Below are 19,279 nucleotides of genomic sequence, written 5' to 3' on the forward strand. Positions count from 1 at the left end.
CCATTGGCCGCAAAGTACACGGACCCACCAGTCTTATTTTGTTACTTCCTGTTATCGAAGACGCTAGACTTCCTGCTCCCGTCTCGGCAAAAACCACATGCTCACGATGCTACAGAGTTGGTAAAACATACAAACAAACTATTTACATGTTGTATCCTATGTTAAAACTTGTAAAAGTTTATTTATTGTGGTTCACTCCGTGTTTTTTGTGTCATTGTATTTCTCGTGTAAGGACTGTTACCGCGAGGTGTGTGTGTCGGAAAACGGGCTGCTAGCAGGCTGACCTCAAACTTGGCTCCTTTGGAGACAGAAAGAGGTAGTAGGAGACTAATGGTGTATTCAATGTAAAAAGAGTGGTTCATTAATTTAAAACTGAGAGAAACGGTCATTATTTTTATTTGAATAAGAGCTGCAACTCATAGCGGTTTAAAAACTGTAGTTTCATGTAAAATTAATTGCTTAAGTTTACAAAAAATGTATTTGTTTAAGTTTAAAATGTGAACATGATTTCTATGTATTATTTACTGAAATCTGGTACTATGGCATTTACATTTCTGTCCATTTTCATAGTTTTCACGGTGTCAGAAGGTTAACATGCCAGTGGTGAAAGGAGGAGAGAATTAAAGTCGAACACCAGTCTAAGCTCTCTGCATCCTGTGTGGTATTTGCAAGCGGGCAGCTACACACACATTGAAACACCGACTGCAGAGTCAACCATGCAAGGCGACAGCCTTGCATGGTTGACTACTAAAATAAATGAAATAATACACTGGTTTATCAAAAGAAACATCACATTGATCCACCATTCTCCAGGCTAATAAGCATTTTTTAAAACGAATTATTGCATTACTTGGCAGGGGATTAAAGCTTATCTTCAACCTGGAGTCCCTAGAACATGGAACATATGGATATCATATGGGCATTGTACTCCTATCATGACCAGCAGATTGTTAGTCAAAGTGACCTGCAGTGCATTGAGACACACGTCACAAACTACTGACATGGGGGATTGAACCCAGAACCTTTCCACCATCCTGCCCCCATGATGATGATTTACATTAAGGGGATTTAGAAGACGCTTTTATTCAAAGTGAATTACAACTATTCATTCACACATTCTCACACCGACGACGGAGTCAACCATGCAGGGTGACAGCCAGCTGGTCAGGAGCAGTCTGGGTGAGGGGTCTTGCTCGACACCTCGACACTCAGCTAGGAGGAGCCGGGGATCAAACTAGCAACCTTCTGGTTACCAGTCAACCCGCTCTACCTCCTGAGCTACTGTCGCCCCCTTTCGACCTTCCGGCCCCCATGATTTATGATGATTATGATGATGATGATGATGATGATGATGATGACGATGTGTCTATGCATGTGCCTGTGTGTCTGGTGGATCCTAGTGAGGCATGCCCCGTGTCCCCTGTGTGTCCGCAGCAGGAGAGAAGCTCTTTCAGTCCGTCGGCCAGCCCCCAGCCCAACTCCACCTCCTTCCCCGTCCATGCCCCCGCCGGCCGCATGGAGGAGGACCCCGCCCGGCTGCCCACCCACCTGCGTGAGTCTCACCGTCGCACCTGCTCCACAGACACACAGACAGACAGGAGTCAACCCGGGTTCCTGGCTCTGTATTTTTATTTAACATGTGAGGACCCCAGGGCTGTCCTTCGGGACGCCTCCCGAGAATGATTACAACTGCAAGGGCCTGCGGGTCACAAGTGCTCACCTGAAGCCTGTTCTGCTCTGCTATTGATTTCCTTATTGACAGATGGAAGACACAATGTTCCCCTCAAGGCGTCCTCTCTCACTCATCGGTCTGATGCACGCACGCACGCACGCGCACACACACACACACACACACTTCTTTTTTTATATAACTGTAATCCTCACTTCCTCCATCTCATTTCCTGCCTCCCTCCCTCCCCTCTTATCACCCCCGGCAGCCTCCCTCTCCTTCCTTTCGTCTTCCTTCCTGTTCCCCGTGTTTGTAGTCCATGTACAGCCAGTGCTTTTCTGCTTTGAACAGTGAACTATCAATAAGCTTGCCTTGCTACATAAATTCAGGGAATTTATTTATAGTAGTTAGTAGTACGATGTAATGAAATGGAATGATGGCTTTGTTTTCGATAAAAACAAACAACAAAATTATGCATATCATATGTAATTACAAAGCACCCGGTTGAATAACTTCAAATATTAAACAGATTGAACTTGACATTCTGTTTATATAATGTATATTGTATATCAAAACCTTTGTTGAATGTGATTTCGTTTCACGATTGTATTTTTCTCACATCATCCCTAGAGGTGAAATTCAGTTCACCATTCATCCATTGAGCCAAATCCACATAAAGAAGATGACTAACCAACAACACATCCTACTAACAGTGACGTGTGTGGGACATCTTTCATAATCCTCCCCTCCAAACCTAGATGGATGATGGATAGATCAGTCTACCTGCCTACCCAGGAGACTGTAACAAATGTACTCATCTATACATCATACATCTAGGTGGACACTCCCACTTGTGATGTCAGAAGGGGCAGATTTTCAAAAGGGCTTGTAACGGCTAATCACACTCACACCTGGTGGTATAATATGTCCCCTTTAAGTCCTAATGCGAAACGAGCACCAAGGGCCTCTAATAATTCTCTTTTTTGCATAGGAAATTTCCTTTCCTAACGAGATGACCCGGAAGTAATTGGGGAAAAGGTGGTTAGAATTCTAAAAATGCTTAGGAAAGGAGCCTTGGCGCATCCTTTAACCCTCCTTTAACATAGGTTACTCCTGAGCAACCTTTCCAAAAGGACAGGAGATAGTGGTATCCCATAATCCTTTACGGTGGCAATATTTAAAGCAAGATGCCACCGACAAAGTTTACAGACTCTACGCGAGGACGGATAATGGATACCAATTCCAGAAACATATTATTTTAATCGAAATGTATTCACTTATGCTGGTTAACAAGCACACATAATACACCGTAAGAAAATAAAATACCGACTTCACATTGAAGAAAGACTACTGGGGACAGTTAATTTCAACGTCAACATAAGTTGAGCCTCTTTTTTTTTCAAATGTGAATTGGGATTCAAGTGGCCCAAATTTTCCCGTTGACCTAAGTGATTCTCACTGTTGGCGACGACCTGATTGAAATCAATGCGACAAAAGCGCATGGATCGAAAGAGCACTTGTTGTAGTCTTAACTTCGGAAAACGGTAGTTCCACGCTAGAGGTCAGCAATACTCACCGTCGCGCAATGACGTCGGTTAGGAAAAGTGGAGTCGAATTCATTTTAAACAGCGCTGTCTTTTCCTATGTTCGAAAGGAAGCACCTTTTCATCTCTCCCTGACCCGATGACGTTTTCCACAAAGGTTAAGTAAAGGAGGAATAAAGGTTAGGAGATTTGACTATTCGTAGAGGCCCCAGATCTGCCGTCATTCTCCCTGCGCCTCGCTCTGTTAAAAACAACAAGTCATTTTTTTTATTTTTGGGTCCGGCTACCAATAAAGTTAACGCTAAAGCGCTGTGCTTTAGTCCCCAAAAAAGTAGGTAAGCACCGCTCTGGACTGTCCATCACCACGGCGGTTCTGAACCTAAGTCATCCCGGGACCTGACGTGTGGACCTGATTGTGAGGGAGGGGTTTGGGTCCAAACCCCGCCCGCAAACTCAGACACTGGAATGGCACCCACACACCGGGGTTCCTTTGCATTGTCAGAAAATCCAAATCGGGTCCTGAGCCTTTTTGCAGTCCCGACCTGTTTTTTGCTCCCCGACCCCTTTTCGGGTCCTGTAACCTTTTTGGTTCCCGAACCTTTTTTTGGTTCCCGACCCGTTTTTGTTGTCCAGATCTGTATAAGTCATCAGTACCGTTCCCCCCCCCCCCCCAGGAGGGGGCCAGGAGGTCGTGGACGAGTGGCTGCGCTGGGCGGAGCGGGAGTTTGCCGCCACCAGCTTCTCCTTCTCCTCCTCCTTCCAGATCTGCTCGCCACACTCCTCAGGTACACACGCACACTCACTCACACACGCATGCGCACGCTTCCTCACTCACGCACACGCAGTACGTAGGTGTACATGTACCGTGGTGCAGAGTGAAGCGACCCTCCACTACACATTTAATTTGGAAGTTGTTTATTTTGTTCTGCAAAGAGCAAAAATAGGTATTTTATCAACACAGTTCGCCACACACACCTATTAACTTCCGACTCAAGTGTGTGTTCTCATTCACTGAACAGATTCACTGTTTTAACACAAAAAAATCATGAACATCTGTACCAACATTCAAAACAATAAATCATGTGACTGCTGTATCACTATTCTTAACCAGTTTCATCATGTATCTATTTTAACCTATTTATGTATTTATTTATGAACTACACGAACAGTCCGGGCTGACCGGCTCATAGTTTTCCTGTTGCTCGCGGTAACTACGCTACCAGTGCTAACTACAGGCTAGCCGTTTTCCGTACGGTACATTGGCTGAGTCACGTCTATAACAACAATACATAACGTCCAAACGGGATAATAAACCAGCACATAACACATTTACCCACTCGTTACACAGTTCTAACTCTCCCTTCTTACCTGCAAAGAGCAAAAATAGGTATTTTATCAACACAGTTCGCCACACACACCTATTAACTTCCGACTCAAGTGTGTGTTCTCGTTCACTGAACAGATTCACGCGTGACTTCCTTATTGCTGAACACACCGTGTAGCGAACGCCACATACACACGGGCATTATTGTGGATACAAACACATACACGTTAGGATGGACTCACGCATGTTTATGTGAACACACACAATTGCAAGAACACACACACTTGCAAGAGCACACACTCATGCACGCACACATGCACACTCACCAACGCAAACACACATGTTTACGCACACGCAATATTATGGACACAAACACATTCATCCACGTTAGTATGGACACACACAAATGTTAGTATGGACCAGTCTTTGTATTAACGCAGTTTAAAAGAACGGCATTAAGTAACGCTGTTATTTTTTCAGTAGCGGGGTAATCTAACTAATTACTGTTTCCGTCCTTACAACGCCGTTACCGTTACTGTACGTTAAATGCGGTGCGTTACTATGAACTGATTGAATAAACTGAGTAATCCGAACGCACCCCTGGCTCCAAACACAAACTGCTGGTGAGGAGGCAGGGTGGGTTAACAGCGAGATAAGGTTAACAGCGAGATGGTAGCCAATCGGAGCCAGTGTTTTTACACACAAGCCAGGACACGCGTGCCACACACACACACATCCTCTCTCACTCATTGGTCTGACACACACACACACACACACACACACACACACACACACACACACACACACCAAACAGATTCGATGAAGCAGCAGAAATGGCGAGTCCGGAGCAATCCGATGAAAAGTTGGCATTTTCTGTAGTATTCGGGAGATGTTCCACAGACTTTGCAACCAAGCCTGATGATGCTGCAGGCCTTGCTGCAGCATCATCTAGTGGCCGAGCGGGGATATTAGAAATGTTCCGGAAAACAAAGCAATTGGTAGAAGCCGACGACACTGAGTCACAGATTCAGCAGGTCACAGAGACAGGCAATACCAACTATAGAAGAAGAGCAGGGGTGATCGGGCTTTTGCTGTCATTGGCCCCAAACTGTGGAACGACCTCCCTCTTCATGTCAGGCTAGCCCCTTCAGTGCCCAATCCTCAAATCCCTCCTAAACACTAATTTCTATTCTCTTGCGTTTAACTCCATATAAGTTGTCTTAATGTCTAGTGCAGTAGCGGTTCCTGGCCGAGCTCACCAGCGAGGCAAACATGAACGCGCATTCATGAACGCGTGCAGTGCACCCGCACATGCATGTCTTTTCACACTTTTAACGCAACTTTTAAAAAAGCATACTCGCGTGACGCGTCGCGTGGAGGCGCATTAGAGAGGATAGTAACTAAAACAAACTAGACACTTAACAGTGTGTCAGCAGAGTTCAATGCTTCTAAACGTTTAATCAAACGTGACAAAGCTCAACTTCATAAAGTAAAGTTAATTCATGGTGCGTGCTGCTTAACTGTAATGCATGACAGCGTGCAGGGTCAACGACACGTATCTTCCAATCATATAAATATAATATAATTAATGAAATCTTAGACAGCAGGCAATCCGGATAGATTTTTTGTGTGTGCTGTGAAGAATTACTCCAAATCAGCCTTTTCGGTTTTTCCCAAACGGGGGTACCACGAAGGAACTAGGAGGACCCATGGGGGTAACGGATGTTTCTCTAAGAGGCCATTTACATGAGACGTCAGGGGTTCATCGGAATGCAGGCATTAGTTTGACACAGGAAGGCCAGGCAATATCAATAGCAGGGGTTGACACTAATGGTTGCCCGCTTGCCCGGGTTAACTAAAAATAATATTTGGGCAAGTTGAAGTGTATTTTTTAGGGTTTGTTAATATAACGCTGGTAACACTTTATATTAAGGTCCTTGTATTAAGCCTTAGTTAATATGTAATAAGACCTTATTATATGCTAATTAACATTAATTTGTCATTAAAGACTATCAATAAGGGTTAATAACAAAATAACCCCGGGGCCTTTGTTTTGGCATGAAAACCCATCAAATAAGCCCTCCAGATACCTTTTTCATTGAAAATCGAGTATTAGAGTTTGCCCGGAGCAATGTTTGGCGTCCATGTTATTGGCTTTGGGTGTTGAATTTTGTTTGTTAGGTTATTTTGGCCATCACCTCCTTGAACTGGACTCTAGCTCATTCGGTCACTCTATGAGTCAATCACGTGTGCAATGACCGTAAATATCGTAAATACAATGGCTGTGAAGCACATCTTAAAAAATATATATATATATTTTTTTAATTTTAAAAGCATCACATTTTTAAACTTACCAGAGAGTCATCCTCCAGTTCGGACCTCTTCCTCTTATCCATGTTTTCTGTGCTTGTTTCTGTCTTTGGTCTGTCAGTTGTTGGTCTGGGGTGCTCGTGCCGACGATTCCGACATGTTCTCCAAACATTTGTCAAACACTTCATCAAGCATATGCGTCAAGCCGTCATCCACTTGCATAAACATAACTTCCGGTTTAAAACGACTTTCTAAATAAAAGTATTTTAATTATTATATGAGGCACAAAACAGGTCGATTGACGAACACAGAGATTGTGACATCCGTCAGCAACATGCAAGCTCTGTGTTCGCCAATCTACTTATCGAGTCTTAAAAAGAAGATGGCGTCGACGGGTGGACTACTGATGGTATTGTGTATAAAATGTCCTTTTTAATAAACAATCTGTACACTTACAAAGTTATAAATACCTCATTTTATATGTTAAGACCCTTAACATATAAAAACAGCCAACTTAAGAATGTGTCTATGCGTGCTTTTTTGCTCCCAAACGAACATTCCAACTCGTTATCATACTTAACATGTCCCAGATCCATTTTACACCGGATTTCTCCTTTAACAGACACACAGCGTTACAGGGCGAACATAGCCCCGCCTCCTGTCACTGACTCGCAGTGCGGTCTCTGGCAGTGATTCGGCACTAGTCTCAATGCTCTGTGGGATGGTGGGATGTCTGTATGATCCTCTGAGTTGTTGAATAACAATGGAACAAGGTCTGGAGCCTGCCCCTCCTCCCATGCTGTTACATTTTTCTCCACTAATATATTTCAGCATTTGGTAAATATCCTTTTAAACCTTCATTATTTTCTACCACACATAGTCGGTCAGCCTCTTCCCTTGCAAAGGCACTTGGCAATTTTTTTTCAACATTTTCAACATTTTCATTCATATTCAGTAATAAACACATTTCACATAGATTATATATATATATATATATATATATATATATATATATATATATTGGAAAAATCACGAGCAGGCATTGCCTCCTCTAAGGAACCGCCCCTGGTTGTCTGTTATGCAGGAGGTTGCTAGTTTGATTCCCCAGCTACTCCTAGCTGAGTGGCGAGGTGTCTCTGAGCAAGACACCTCACCCTAACTGCTCCCGACAAGCTGGATGTCGCCTAACATGACTGACACCCCTGTTGCTGTGTGAACGTGTGCATGAATGGGTGAAAGTTGGGCAATATTGTAAAGCGCTTTTAGTGGCCATTGGTTAGAAAAGCGTTGTATAAATGCAGTCCATTTACATTGATAAATCTGTGTTTCAAAACAACAACTAAATATTATTTGAAATGCAACACGGTGTCATAAATGTAATATATTATGCATAGTAACAATTGTTTTAAGTGCAACACGATGTCTGGAGAACTTCAGTACATTTTTCACCCCATAGGTGAGTTCAAACTACTGAATCGTATTTTAGAACCAATCCTATAGCAGACAGTGTTCAAACCTGATGCCACCAGAGCACTGGAGATTAATTGTTGTGTTAGCCTCATAAATCACCGATACATAATACATTTTTCCTCTCTGTCTTCTTCAGAAAAGTTTTTCGGAGCCCATTACAGGCTGCCTTACAGCTGGGAAGTTCGGAAGGGCCATCAGTGGACGCTGCTGGATAGCTCAGAGAAGATAGAAGAGGATTACTGTAACCCCAAAAAAACATACAGGTATGCAACACAGCGAAGGTGACACGCTGAAGGTGCTGATAGGACGAGGAGGCTCTAGTCGTTACAAGCAGACCTGCCACTGCTCTTACATCCCTAGTCAAAACCCTTTGGTTTAAATTAGCCTACTCCGTTTAATCTAAATTTGAAACCCTTTTGGTTTGAATTAGCCTACTCGTTTTAATACCAGTTTTAAATCCTTTTTGTTTGAATTAGCCTACTTGGTTTAATACCATTTAAAAACCCTTTTGGTTTAAATCAACCTACTCTGTTTAATCCGTTTGAAACCGTTTTTGTTTAATTGAGCCTACTCCGTTTAATCCCAGTTTGAAACCCTTTTAGTTTAAATGAGCCTATTCTATTTAATCCCAGTTTGAAACCCTTTTTGTTAAAATGAGCCTACTCGGTTTAATACCGGTTTCAAACTCTTTTTGTTTAAATTAGCCTAGTCCATTTTATCACAGTTTGAAACCCTTTTTGTTGAATTTAGTCTACTCCATTAATACTAGTTTGAAACCCTGTTTGCTGAAATTAGCCTACTCCTTTTAATCCCAGTTTGAAACCCTGTTTGTTGAAATTAGCCTACTCCTTTTAATCCCAGTTTGAAACCCTTTTTGTTGAAATTAGCCAACTCCGTTTTGTCCCAGTTTGAAACCTTTTTTGTTTATATGAGTCTGCTCCATTAATACCAGTTTGAAACCCTTTTTGTTGAAATTGGCCTACTCCATTTTATCACAGTTTGAAACCCTTTTTGTTGAATTGAGTCTACTCTATTAATACCAGTTTGAAACCCTGTTCGTTGAAATTAGCCTATAATCCCAGTTTGAAACCCTTTTTGTTGAAATTAGCCTACTCCGTTTTATCCCAGTTTGAAACCCTTTTTGTTTATATGAGTGTGCTCGATGAATACCAGTTTGAAACCATTTTTGTTGAAATTAGCCTTCTCCATTTAATATCAGTTTGAAATCCTTTTAGTTTCAATGAGCCTACTCTGTTTAATCCCATTTCGAAACCATTTTAGTTTAAATAAGCCTACTCCATTTAATCCCAGTTTGAAACCTCAGTTTGCTCCGGTTGATTCCTAGTCTCCCCTAAATCCTATCTATTTTTCATTATTGAATTGATTGAACAAATGTTGTGTTGCGTTTTTATGCTGCACTTGTGATCTCTAAACCCACATACTGAGGGTCAACGGTGTGTGATGTTTCCTGCAGCACGGTGGATGTAGAAGCAGTGTGCTTTAACACCATGACGCGTGGACTCCAGAAGGTCAGGCGTCTCTCCTCCATCTCCTCAGTCCTCCAGCCCACCTTCATACTCACCACTGAGTGGCTCTGGTACTGGGAGGATGAGAATGGGAACTGGAACCAGTACGATTCACCGGTGAGTTCAGCACCATCACAAAGCGGTGTCAGCCTGACTCGGCTCACATCCGCAAACGCAATAATCCAGCCGATAGTTTGTGGTTTATAAACGTTAAGTTTAGAGTGCTAGGGGGGGCAGGGTAGATAATTGGTGGCAGATTAAAAATATGCGACCAATTGTGCTCAAATATTTTATTCGAAGAACTGATTCGAACAGACAAATAGAAATTCTTAAGGCGGGTGGGCGTGTCTTCGTTTGCCTGCTTGCTCTCTCCAGCCCAACAGCAGCACAGAGCTGGAGCAGAAGTTCCAGAACAACCCCCAGGAGGTGGTGGAGTTCACCGCAGGGTCCCAGGCCTACACACTCAGCCTCCAGGGTGAGCCACCGTTACTACCCTCCACCCCCCGACCCACCCATCGTTGTACACCCCATGAGCTGGTATTCTCATACAGCGGGGAGAGGGATGGTGACGTTGCTACGGAGTTCCAACCCCTGGGACCGAAGAGGTTGCTGGTTCAAACCCCAAGCTCATTACATTTACATTTAGGGCATTTAGCAGACACTTTCATCCAAAGCGAGTAAGCAACATACAACCACACACACTCGTCAGGAGAGGTTAGGGTGAGTCACTCCAGACAGTGTCTGCTGGATGACTCAGTTGAAACGTGGCATCATAAGATTTGTATTCCTTTGCATTTTGCAGACATGATTCAGACCAATAAGACATACGGCACCAAGAGGGTGGTGAGGCGACGGCCTCGCTTCCTGTCCTCCGCCGACGTGCAGGTCATCAGGACAAGGTGAGTTCCACCTGAAGGACAGACTGCCTCTCTGTTTGCTTTTAGAGAAGCCAAACGTCTTGGTCCCGCTACATCAGTGGTTCTCAAACTTTTTCCACTAGTTTACCCCCTCTAAGAATTTTTTTTGCGAAGTACCCCCTTTACCGGCACAAAACATTTTGGGCAGAAAAAACATTTTGGGCGTGTGTGTGTGTGTGTGTGTGTGTGTGTGTGTGATGCACACACACTGTAACGCAAGTGTTGTACACTTCTTTGTTATTTGGATAACCGTTTGGCTTTGACTCCCTGAAGTACATGAACCGCGACATGGAGGACAAACGGATTGTTGCCCGCGAATGTCTCTGGCTTGAGCCCCGCTTCCCGCTGCCGAGGGACCACCGCCTCGGCGCTGCCCGCTGCAGGAGGCGGTGGTGCCTAAGCGCTGACCGCTGCCGAGGCGGCAAGGCTCCGGCGGGAGACAGCCGCGGTCAACAATCACTTTCTCCTCCATGTCGTGGTTCAGTCTACTTCAGATTGATATGGACGTGGAAGAACGACGCAGTCGTTTGAGATTCATAATATTGTCTGGAGGCTCACACAGCTTTTGGCCGTGATAATACATATTATATGATATAGATATCTATGTGTAATATGATATTATTTAGATATAGAGCTCCTAGTGTGTACTAGAATATTTACAGAACACGGCCAAAGGCTGTGTGCCCCTCGCCATTGCGATACATCCACTGTAAACAGAGCGCATGGTACCGTGGCCACAAGCTGCTTAGGGCCACACCCCCACCCTCCTCCTTGACCCGCCTCTCTCCTCCACATTTGCATTAAAGCTACAGATACCGAAACGGCGCGTTTGGGGAAAGCTCAATGTGCGACTGGCTCGTAGTGGCTGTAATTCTTTACCACGGCTGAATTTCGGGAACGTCTTCAAATACTGTGTTTGGGGCCCCTTAATATCTATATTAAAGCATCCATGAAGTAGCATGCCATGGGACCTTTAACTTTAAGTTTTTCTGATTACCCCCTGCAGTACTCCAAAGTCCCTCTAGGGGTACGGGTACCCCCACTTGAGAACCACTGCACTAGACAATATAAAAAAAAGCAAACCCCGGCCCAACCCTGATGACTCCTATCCCTTTCACTTGACCAGGAAGCTTTGGGAAATGTACAATTTTTTCTGTATCAAAATTTCCATGCACAGACGATTATACGACCTCAGAAAGCACCAGTGAGTGCTCCAGTCAGGCGACTTTGTATTGCCGTATCTGCCGTCACACCTCTGTCCTAATTTTGACCCTCACATTTCAGTGAGACACAGCCCACTTCTACATCGGGCACGTTGGTCCGCTGACCATAAAATAGACACAGAACGGGTCCTTTCTATTACGCTTCAGGTGAAGTTATTGTTGTTTTTTTATTTCAGTAGAAGGCCTCCAAATGGTCCACCAAATGGTCCAACAAATGTCCAAGCTTTTCCCAGACACTGGGACAAGACCCAGGTTCCTGAGATTGGATACAAGGTAATGATAATCCTTTTTATAGGGTTACATAAAAGGGTTACATGCAACAACATTACCTACATTTCCTTTTTTAGGTCGAGATTATAAATTCCATGTGCTTTTAGAAATGTTATAGTCATTATTAGAGAGATGATGTTAACCTTTTTCCGATTTTTATCCAGTATTGATAGTGACGACATCCTGGCGATAAATACAATTAGGATGTATTTAAAAAGATGATTAAACAGTTTTTAAAAAGATGAGTCTCATGACATACACCATTGGGTTGTTCTAACTGTTTTCAAAGGTAAATAAAGAGCTCTCTCCTCTGTCTCTGGTAGAAAGTACTGCTGCAAGCTTCGTCAAAAGAATACAAGGAGGTGGAGACGCTGTTTCGTCAGACGATGACCGCCTTTGACATCGTGAAGATCGAGAGGATTCAGAACAAGAGTCTCTGGGACCAATTTCAGTTGTACGTCGGTTGGTCGGAAAAGCCGTAGAATGGCCGACACGAGGGACTCAAAACGATAACGCTTATTATGATCAACTGTCATTTTAACCACTTAAAATTTTTTTTTTAAAACTTTGCGTTATCGGTTGGATCACGCTTTTATAACGTTATCTTACGTTATAACATTATCTTATCTTTATAACGTTGTCGTTATTTTTTGTAACGTTTTATAACGTTATAAAAAAGTATGTTTTTATAACGAAAACACAAATAATGATGAACTGCAATTTTAACCATTTTTTAAAATAGTCTTGTTTTTTAAAAAGGCAAAGGGAACAAATGAAGACGAGGAATGGGGGCCGTAACGTGGCCGAGAGGAAGCTGTTCCACGGCACGGACTCCAAGTTCGTCAACGCCATCTGCTGTTCAAACTTTGACTGGAGGATCTGCGGAACCCACGGGACCGCCTACGGCAAGGGTGAGCTATCCACTACGACATCGCTGCAGGGCTTAAAGGTGCAGTGTGTACGATGAGGGGCACCTAGCAGAACAGACTTGGCAGAGATTTTATATTCATAAACGTGTTTTAGTTATTGTATAGCCCATAAAAAATGATTGGTTTTAATTTTTACCGTCCGCCTGACCTAACACGCCTCTTCAGTAAATGCCATCTTTTGTGTGTTCCAGGCAATGATGACTTTCAATAACTAATCAAATGTAAATGTTTTTTAATGTTGTATTTGAAGAAATTTTATTTCCACAACTGTTTTAAAAGTGCATTCATAAACGATTCTTTGCAACAGCAAATAATTTCCAACTTCATGCTGGCCTAATTGAGGCTACTTTTTTTTCTTCTATTCAATTCAATTCAATTTTATTTGTATAGCCCTTAATCACCATTACAGTCTCAAAGGGCTTAACAAGTCAAATATTTATGACACCCCCCTTTACCCAAGCCCCCACAAGGGCAAGAAAAAACTCCCTTGAAATTAGCAAGGAAGAAATCTTGAGAAGAAACGCATAGTGGGGGATCCTTCTTCCAGGGATGGTCAGGAGTGCAATGGGTGCCATAATTGACATACAGGTAAATACATGCACAAAAATGGTGATGTGGTGCTGGCCAGTTGACCATGAGGAGAGTCCAGGCATCCAGTCCAGTCACCGCAACATGCTAGAACAGACAGAATAGTGAATTAGAAAGGAACAGTACATAGCGGGAATGTATACTGCATTAACAAAACACAAACAACCAGAGTGGTCTTCACTTCGCATTTTCACAATCGTTTTCACAATCCTATGTTCCAAATGCAAGATCGTAGAGGTGCGTTTTGAGCTTTCCTTTGAATAGCTCCACAGAGTCAGCTTCCCCAATCACTTGTGGCAGCCTATTCCATAGGAAGGGGGCTCGATAGGCAAACGCTCTCTGTCCGGCCAGTGAAAGAAGGCCAGCTCCCGAAGACCAGAGGGACCGAGAAGGACTATAAGGAATGATCAGGTCCTTCAGGTAGGATGGAGAAGATCCATGCATGGCTTTATAGGTTAGCAGTAGCACCTTAAAGTCCGATCTGAAAGTTATTGGTAGCCAGTGCAGAGAGGCGAGAATAGGTGTGATATGATCAAACCTTCTTGTTCTGGTCAGCAGTCTAGCTGCAGCATTCTGTACAAGCTGTAGACTTTTTGTGGTAGATTTTGGTAGTCCCGAGAACAGTGCATTGCAATAATCCAGTCTTGATGAAACAAATGCATGAATCAGTGTCTCTGCATCCGCTGCAGATAACATTGGTCTGATTCTTGCAATGTTTCTCAGATGGAAAAAGGCAATTCTAGTTATGCTTCTAACATGTTGGTTGAAGCACAGTTGAGGGTCGAACAGGACCCCAAGATTCTTGACTGATGCACTCTGTAGGATGGCGAGTCCATCCAACCACAGTGAGACATCCTCAAACTCTCTCCGGTCCCGCTTCGAGCCGATAATTATCAGCTCTGTCTTCCCAGTGTTAAGCTGGAGGAAGTTTTGTGACATCCAGCCCCTCACCGCAGCTAGACAGGACTCAACCCTCTGGATCTGGGGCGAGTTCCCTGAATCCACTGGAATGAAGAGCTGGGTGTCATCCGCGTAGCAGTGGAAACTAATTCCGAAGCTGCGGATAACGTCGCCCAAGGGAAGCATATAGATTGCAAAAAGTAATGGGCCAAGGACCGACCCTTGTGGTAAGCCAAAGCGTAGTTTGCAGTGTTTTGATTCTGAACCCTCATGGAGCACAAATTGGGTTCTATCTGTGAGGTACGATTCAAGCCAACCAAGAGCCGTACCCCCGAAACCAACATAGTGCTCAAGACGGTGAAGAAGAATGCTATGGTCGATCGTGTCGAACGCAGCACTCAGGTCCAGCAGCACAAGCATTGAGCTTGTATTTTTATCCAAGGCAAGAAGGATGTCATTTACAACTCTTGTAACAGCAGTTTCAGTTGAGTGGAAATTCCTGAACCCTGACTGGAAAGGTTCGAAGAGATTGTTCCTCGTCAGATAATCGACGATTTGCTTTGCTACAATCCTTTCCTGTACCTTGGACAGGAAGGGCAGGGTCGATATAGGCCGATAGTTCCTGACTAAGTCAGGGTCTAGGCCAGGCTTATTGAGTAGCGGTTTTATCACCGCAGCCTTGAAATTGGAGGGAACAATTCCTGTTGAAAGCGAAAGATTCATAAGCGAGAGGATAGTAGGCCCCACAGTTGGAAGAAGTTCTTTAAGAACCTTGGAAGGGAGAGGATCCAACATACAAGTTGTTGGTTTCGATGCCTTTATCACCTTTTCAAGTTCCACCAGAGGAATTGCCTTGAACTCCAAGAAAGTTGCGTCAGAATTCCCCATCCTGCCCCACAGGATGTGTAGGACAAGCTGCACGGCAAGCATCAATTTCCTCTCTAATCGATTGAATCTTATTCTCAAAGAAATCCATGAATTCACCTGCCATGATGGAAGAACTTACTGTCTCAGTCTGATTCTGAGTCAGACTCTTCACCGTGTCAAAAAGAAACTTGGGATTGTTTCTATTCAAGTTGATGATACGGGAAAAGTAGGCGTTCCTGGCAGTAGTCAGCGCACCCTTATAGGTGAGCAGACTGTTGTGCCATTCAAGATGAAAGACCTCAAGTTTAGTCGAGCGCCATTTGCGTTCAAGGATTCTGCAGCTTCGCTTCATAGTGCGCGTTTCTGCATTAAACCAGGGAGCTGGTTTTTTCAATGATCGTTTTTTAATTACGAGCGGGGCAACTGAATCAATGGCAGCAGACAGGGCAGCGTTGAGGTCATCAGTAAGGCAGTCCACAGAACCCCTATAGTTACAAAGAGGAGCAAGTGAACGGGGTAACTTATCTGCCATCGCTGTAATGGTTGCAGGTGTGATGCGGCGACAGCTGAAAGTAGCCTGCTGATCGTTGCAGGTGCAGGATACCACCACCTGGAAAGTGAGCAAAAAATGGTCTGATAAAGCTGAGGTGTAGGGAGAGACCACTAGCTGTGAGATGTCTACACCGCGGGTCAAAACGAGGTCCAGCGTGTTTCCACCGATGTGGGTTGGGTGCTGGACGGGTTGGGTGCTTCTCCTCTCCTCTGTCTCCCCCTCTCCCCTCAACCCCAGGCAGTTACTTTGCCCGGGACGCCAGCTACTCCCACAATTTCACCGGGAACGCCTCGACGGTCCGCTCCATGTTCGTGTCCCGGGTGCCGGTGGGCCACCACACCCGGGGCAAGGTCGGCTACGTGCGCCCCCCCTCCAAGTACGGCGGGGACACCCTCAGTAAGGGTGCACTTAGTCGGCGCACGTTCTACGACAGCTGCGCAGACGACATCCTCGCAAATGAATTACGTGGAGATAAAGCAACACTTTATATTTCCTCTCTTAACTTGTCACTCTTCCTCCTCCTCTCCTCTTTCTTCTCCTCTATCTCCACCTCTGTCTCCTCTCCTCTTCTCTCCCCTTCTCTCCTCTCCTCTGTCTCCCCCTCTCCCCTCCTCTCCTCGTCTCTCTCCCCATCCCCAGGCAGTTACTTCGCCCGGGACGCCAGCTACTCCCATAACTACACCGGGTACACCTCGACGGTCCGCTCCATGTTCGTGTCCCGGGTGCTGGTGGGCCACCACACGCGGGGCGCGGCCGTCTACGTGCGCCCGCCCTCCAAGGACGGCGGGGACACCCTCTTCTACGACAGCTGCGCCGACGACATCCGCTCACCCTCCATCTTTGTAGTCTTCGACCGGCCTCAGATCTACCCGGAGTTCCTGCTCACGTACAAGGAGTGGGCTGCGGTTATGGACAACTCGTGGTCCGGGTTACTGGCCACCGTCGCCGCCGCACCGGTGGTGAAACCCACGCCTGTGGTGAAACCCACGCCTGGGGTGATACCCACTTCTGTTGTGAAACCCACGCCTGTGGTGATACCCACGCCTGTGGTGATACCCACGCCTGTGGTGATACCCACGCCTGTGGTGAATCGCACGCCTGTGGTGAAACCCACGCCTGTGGTGATACCCACGCCTGTGGTGAAACCCACGCCTGTGGTGATACCCACGCCTGTGGTGAAACCCAGGCCTGTGGTGATACCCACGCCTGTGGTGAATCCCACGCCTGTGGTGAAACCCACGCCTGTGGTGATACCAACGCCTGTGGTGAAACCCACGCCTGTGGTGATACCCACGCCTGTGGTGATACCCAGGCCTGTGGTGAAACCCAGGCCTGTGGTGAAACCCAGGCCTGTGGTGAAACCCAGGCCTGTGGTGATACCCACGCCTGTGGTGAATCCCACGCCTGTGGTGAATCCCACGCCTGTGGTGAAACCCACGCCTGTGGTGATACCAACGCCTGTGGTGATACCCACGCCTGTGGTGAAACCCACGCCTGTGGTGATACCCACGCCTGTGGTGAATCCCACGCCTGTGGTGAAACCCACGCCTGTGGTGATACCAACGCCTGTGGTGATACCCACGCCTGTGGTGAATCCCACGCCTGTGGTGAAACCCACGCCTGTGGTGAAACCCACGCCTGTGCCCAGAACCAAGCCCCCTCAGCAGTTCCCCGGCGCTTTCACGTACTTGAGTGCCGTCCCGCTGCCACAGCCCTACAGCCCCGTCACAACAGCCCTACCCACCCCCCACCCGCCCACGTCTGTGCCCAGAGCCACGCCCGCACACCGCTTCCCCGGCGCTTTCTCGTACTTGAATGCCATCCCGCCGCCCCAGCCCTATGCCCCCTAACAGCAGCATAGGGCTATACCCCCCCCCCCTCCCACCCTCCGCTTGTGAGAAGGGGGTCGGGGGGCTCTGGGGGATTTGGGGTCTGGACCCGTCATTCTAACCTGGAAAGCCTGAGGTTTAATAGTAAGAATATGTATTGATGTACTTAAAGATTATGCAAAACTGCTCAATGGTAACCGTGGGTTGCATATGTATATGATATGTGCAACCAATACATTTATTACATAGCTCTTCTCAATGCTGTAGAATGCTCCGTTCCCTTGCACGGGCCTTCGTGATTCACGTCTTTCATATCGCTCCGCAAGTAGTCCGGTAACATATCCACTCCAGCGTATTAGGTTGCTAAGCAACGTTCACATCTGTCGTACTATTTCTCTGCTGATCAACTCTACGAATGGCAATAACAAATAAATTGTAAAGAAACACACCGTGTGAGGTTATTTTTTCGTTTTGGCAAGTAGCCGTGTTATAAGTTATATTTACATGTGTATAAGCGGGATAATGTATAGAACGTCGCTAATCATTATCGAAAATAACCCCCTTCAGGGCTTATTTTCCCTATAATGACCGGCGTTCTATACATTATCCCTTATATATCACATAACATTTTGTAAAGTGTTGAAAAAATGTATACACGGTAGGAAACTTGAAGAGAAAAATGATACTTTGCCAAACATATGCTAATTAGCTAGACAATGGAATTAAACGTGCGAAGTACAATACAAATACGATATTCAAGGATTTGAGGATTCAAGGATGCTTTAATTGTCATTTAACATTTACATGAAAACGAAATACAGTACCCAGGTCTCAGTGTGCTACCTAAAACCCTAGAACTATTTTTTACTTAAAATAAACTTAATACAAATAAAGACATACTAGGATACAAAAATACATATTAAAACAATGTATTTGAAAGAAGGCTAGCAGCGTATCGATGAGTACAAGTGCAGCAGTAGGTTCCTTAGTAGTAATGACGCTAAATTCTTAATGCAGATTGAAGTGTATTGAGAGATTATTGCTCGATTCCACCAGCATTAATAGTATTGACAATTACATAATTGATAATTACAGTATTTTAATTGGCTTACTCTTGTAAAATGATGACGATTATGCAATGGCCCTTTGATTGATTGATTCATGTATTTTTTATGATTATGATGAATATTATTTATGGATCCATCATTAATCACAATTGACCATTATTTATCTCAATTTGGTTTATAGTAATTCGGAACGATGCTGTCCGTCCGTAGCAGCATACCTGCATGCGGCCAATCAGGTGTCTCCAGGCTTGCGTTCCTGAACGCATCGTAAGACTATACTTACCAGTATGCAT

General features: G+C 45.0%; 1 protein-coding gene across 3 annotated transcripts; it reads left to right on the forward strand.

The window, feature by feature from the left end:
• The first annotated feature begins 77 nt into the window (after positions 1–77).
• LOC307074072 (protein mono-ADP-ribosyltransferase PARP12-like) lies at positions 78–18,324 on the forward strand. Of its 3 annotated transcripts, none has more exons than XM_079734070.1 (12): positions 78–120; positions 233–316; positions 1,435–1,552; positions 3,888–3,998; positions 8,454–8,580; positions 9,792–9,960; positions 10,219–10,318; positions 10,646–10,742; positions 12,160–12,256; positions 12,577–12,707; positions 13,013–13,164; positions 16,730–18,324. In XM_079734070.1, the coding sequence occupies exons 3-12, from the start codon at positions 1,516–1,518 to the stop codon at positions 17,938–17,940; spliced, it is 2,232 nt and encodes a 743-aa protein (XP_079590196.1). In that variant the 5' UTR covers positions 78–120; positions 233–316; positions 1,435–1,515; the 3' UTR covers positions 17,941–18,324. The 3 variants fall into 3 exon arrangements, with proteins under 3 accessions (XP_079590196.1, XP_079590198.1, XP_079590197.1); XM_079734072.1 differs by having other exon boundaries at positions 12,163–12,256; XM_079734071.1 differs by having other exon boundaries at positions 93–120; positions 1,438–1,552.
• Positions 18,325–19,279: the final 955 nt, after the last annotated feature.

The sequence above is a fragment of the Pollachius pollachius genome (genome assembly GCF_949987615.1).
Source record: "Pollachius pollachius genome assembly, chromosome: 4".
Lineage (NCBI taxonomy): Eukaryota > Metazoa > Chordata > Actinopteri > Gadiformes > Gadidae > Pollachius > Pollachius pollachius.

Coding starts and splice junctions, on each gene's coding strand:
- LOC307074072 (XM_079734070.1), top strand. CDS start 1,516: ATGGAGGAGGACCCCGCCCGGCTGCCCACCCACCTGC. Junction 8,581..9,791: donor AACCCCAAAAAAACATACAG/GTATGCAACACA, acceptor TGTTTCCTGCAG/CACGGTGGATGTAGAAGCAG. Junction 10,743..12,159: donor GTGCAGGTCATCAGGACAAG/GTGAGTTCCACC, acceptor TTTTTATTTCAG/TAGAAGGCCTCCAAATGGTC.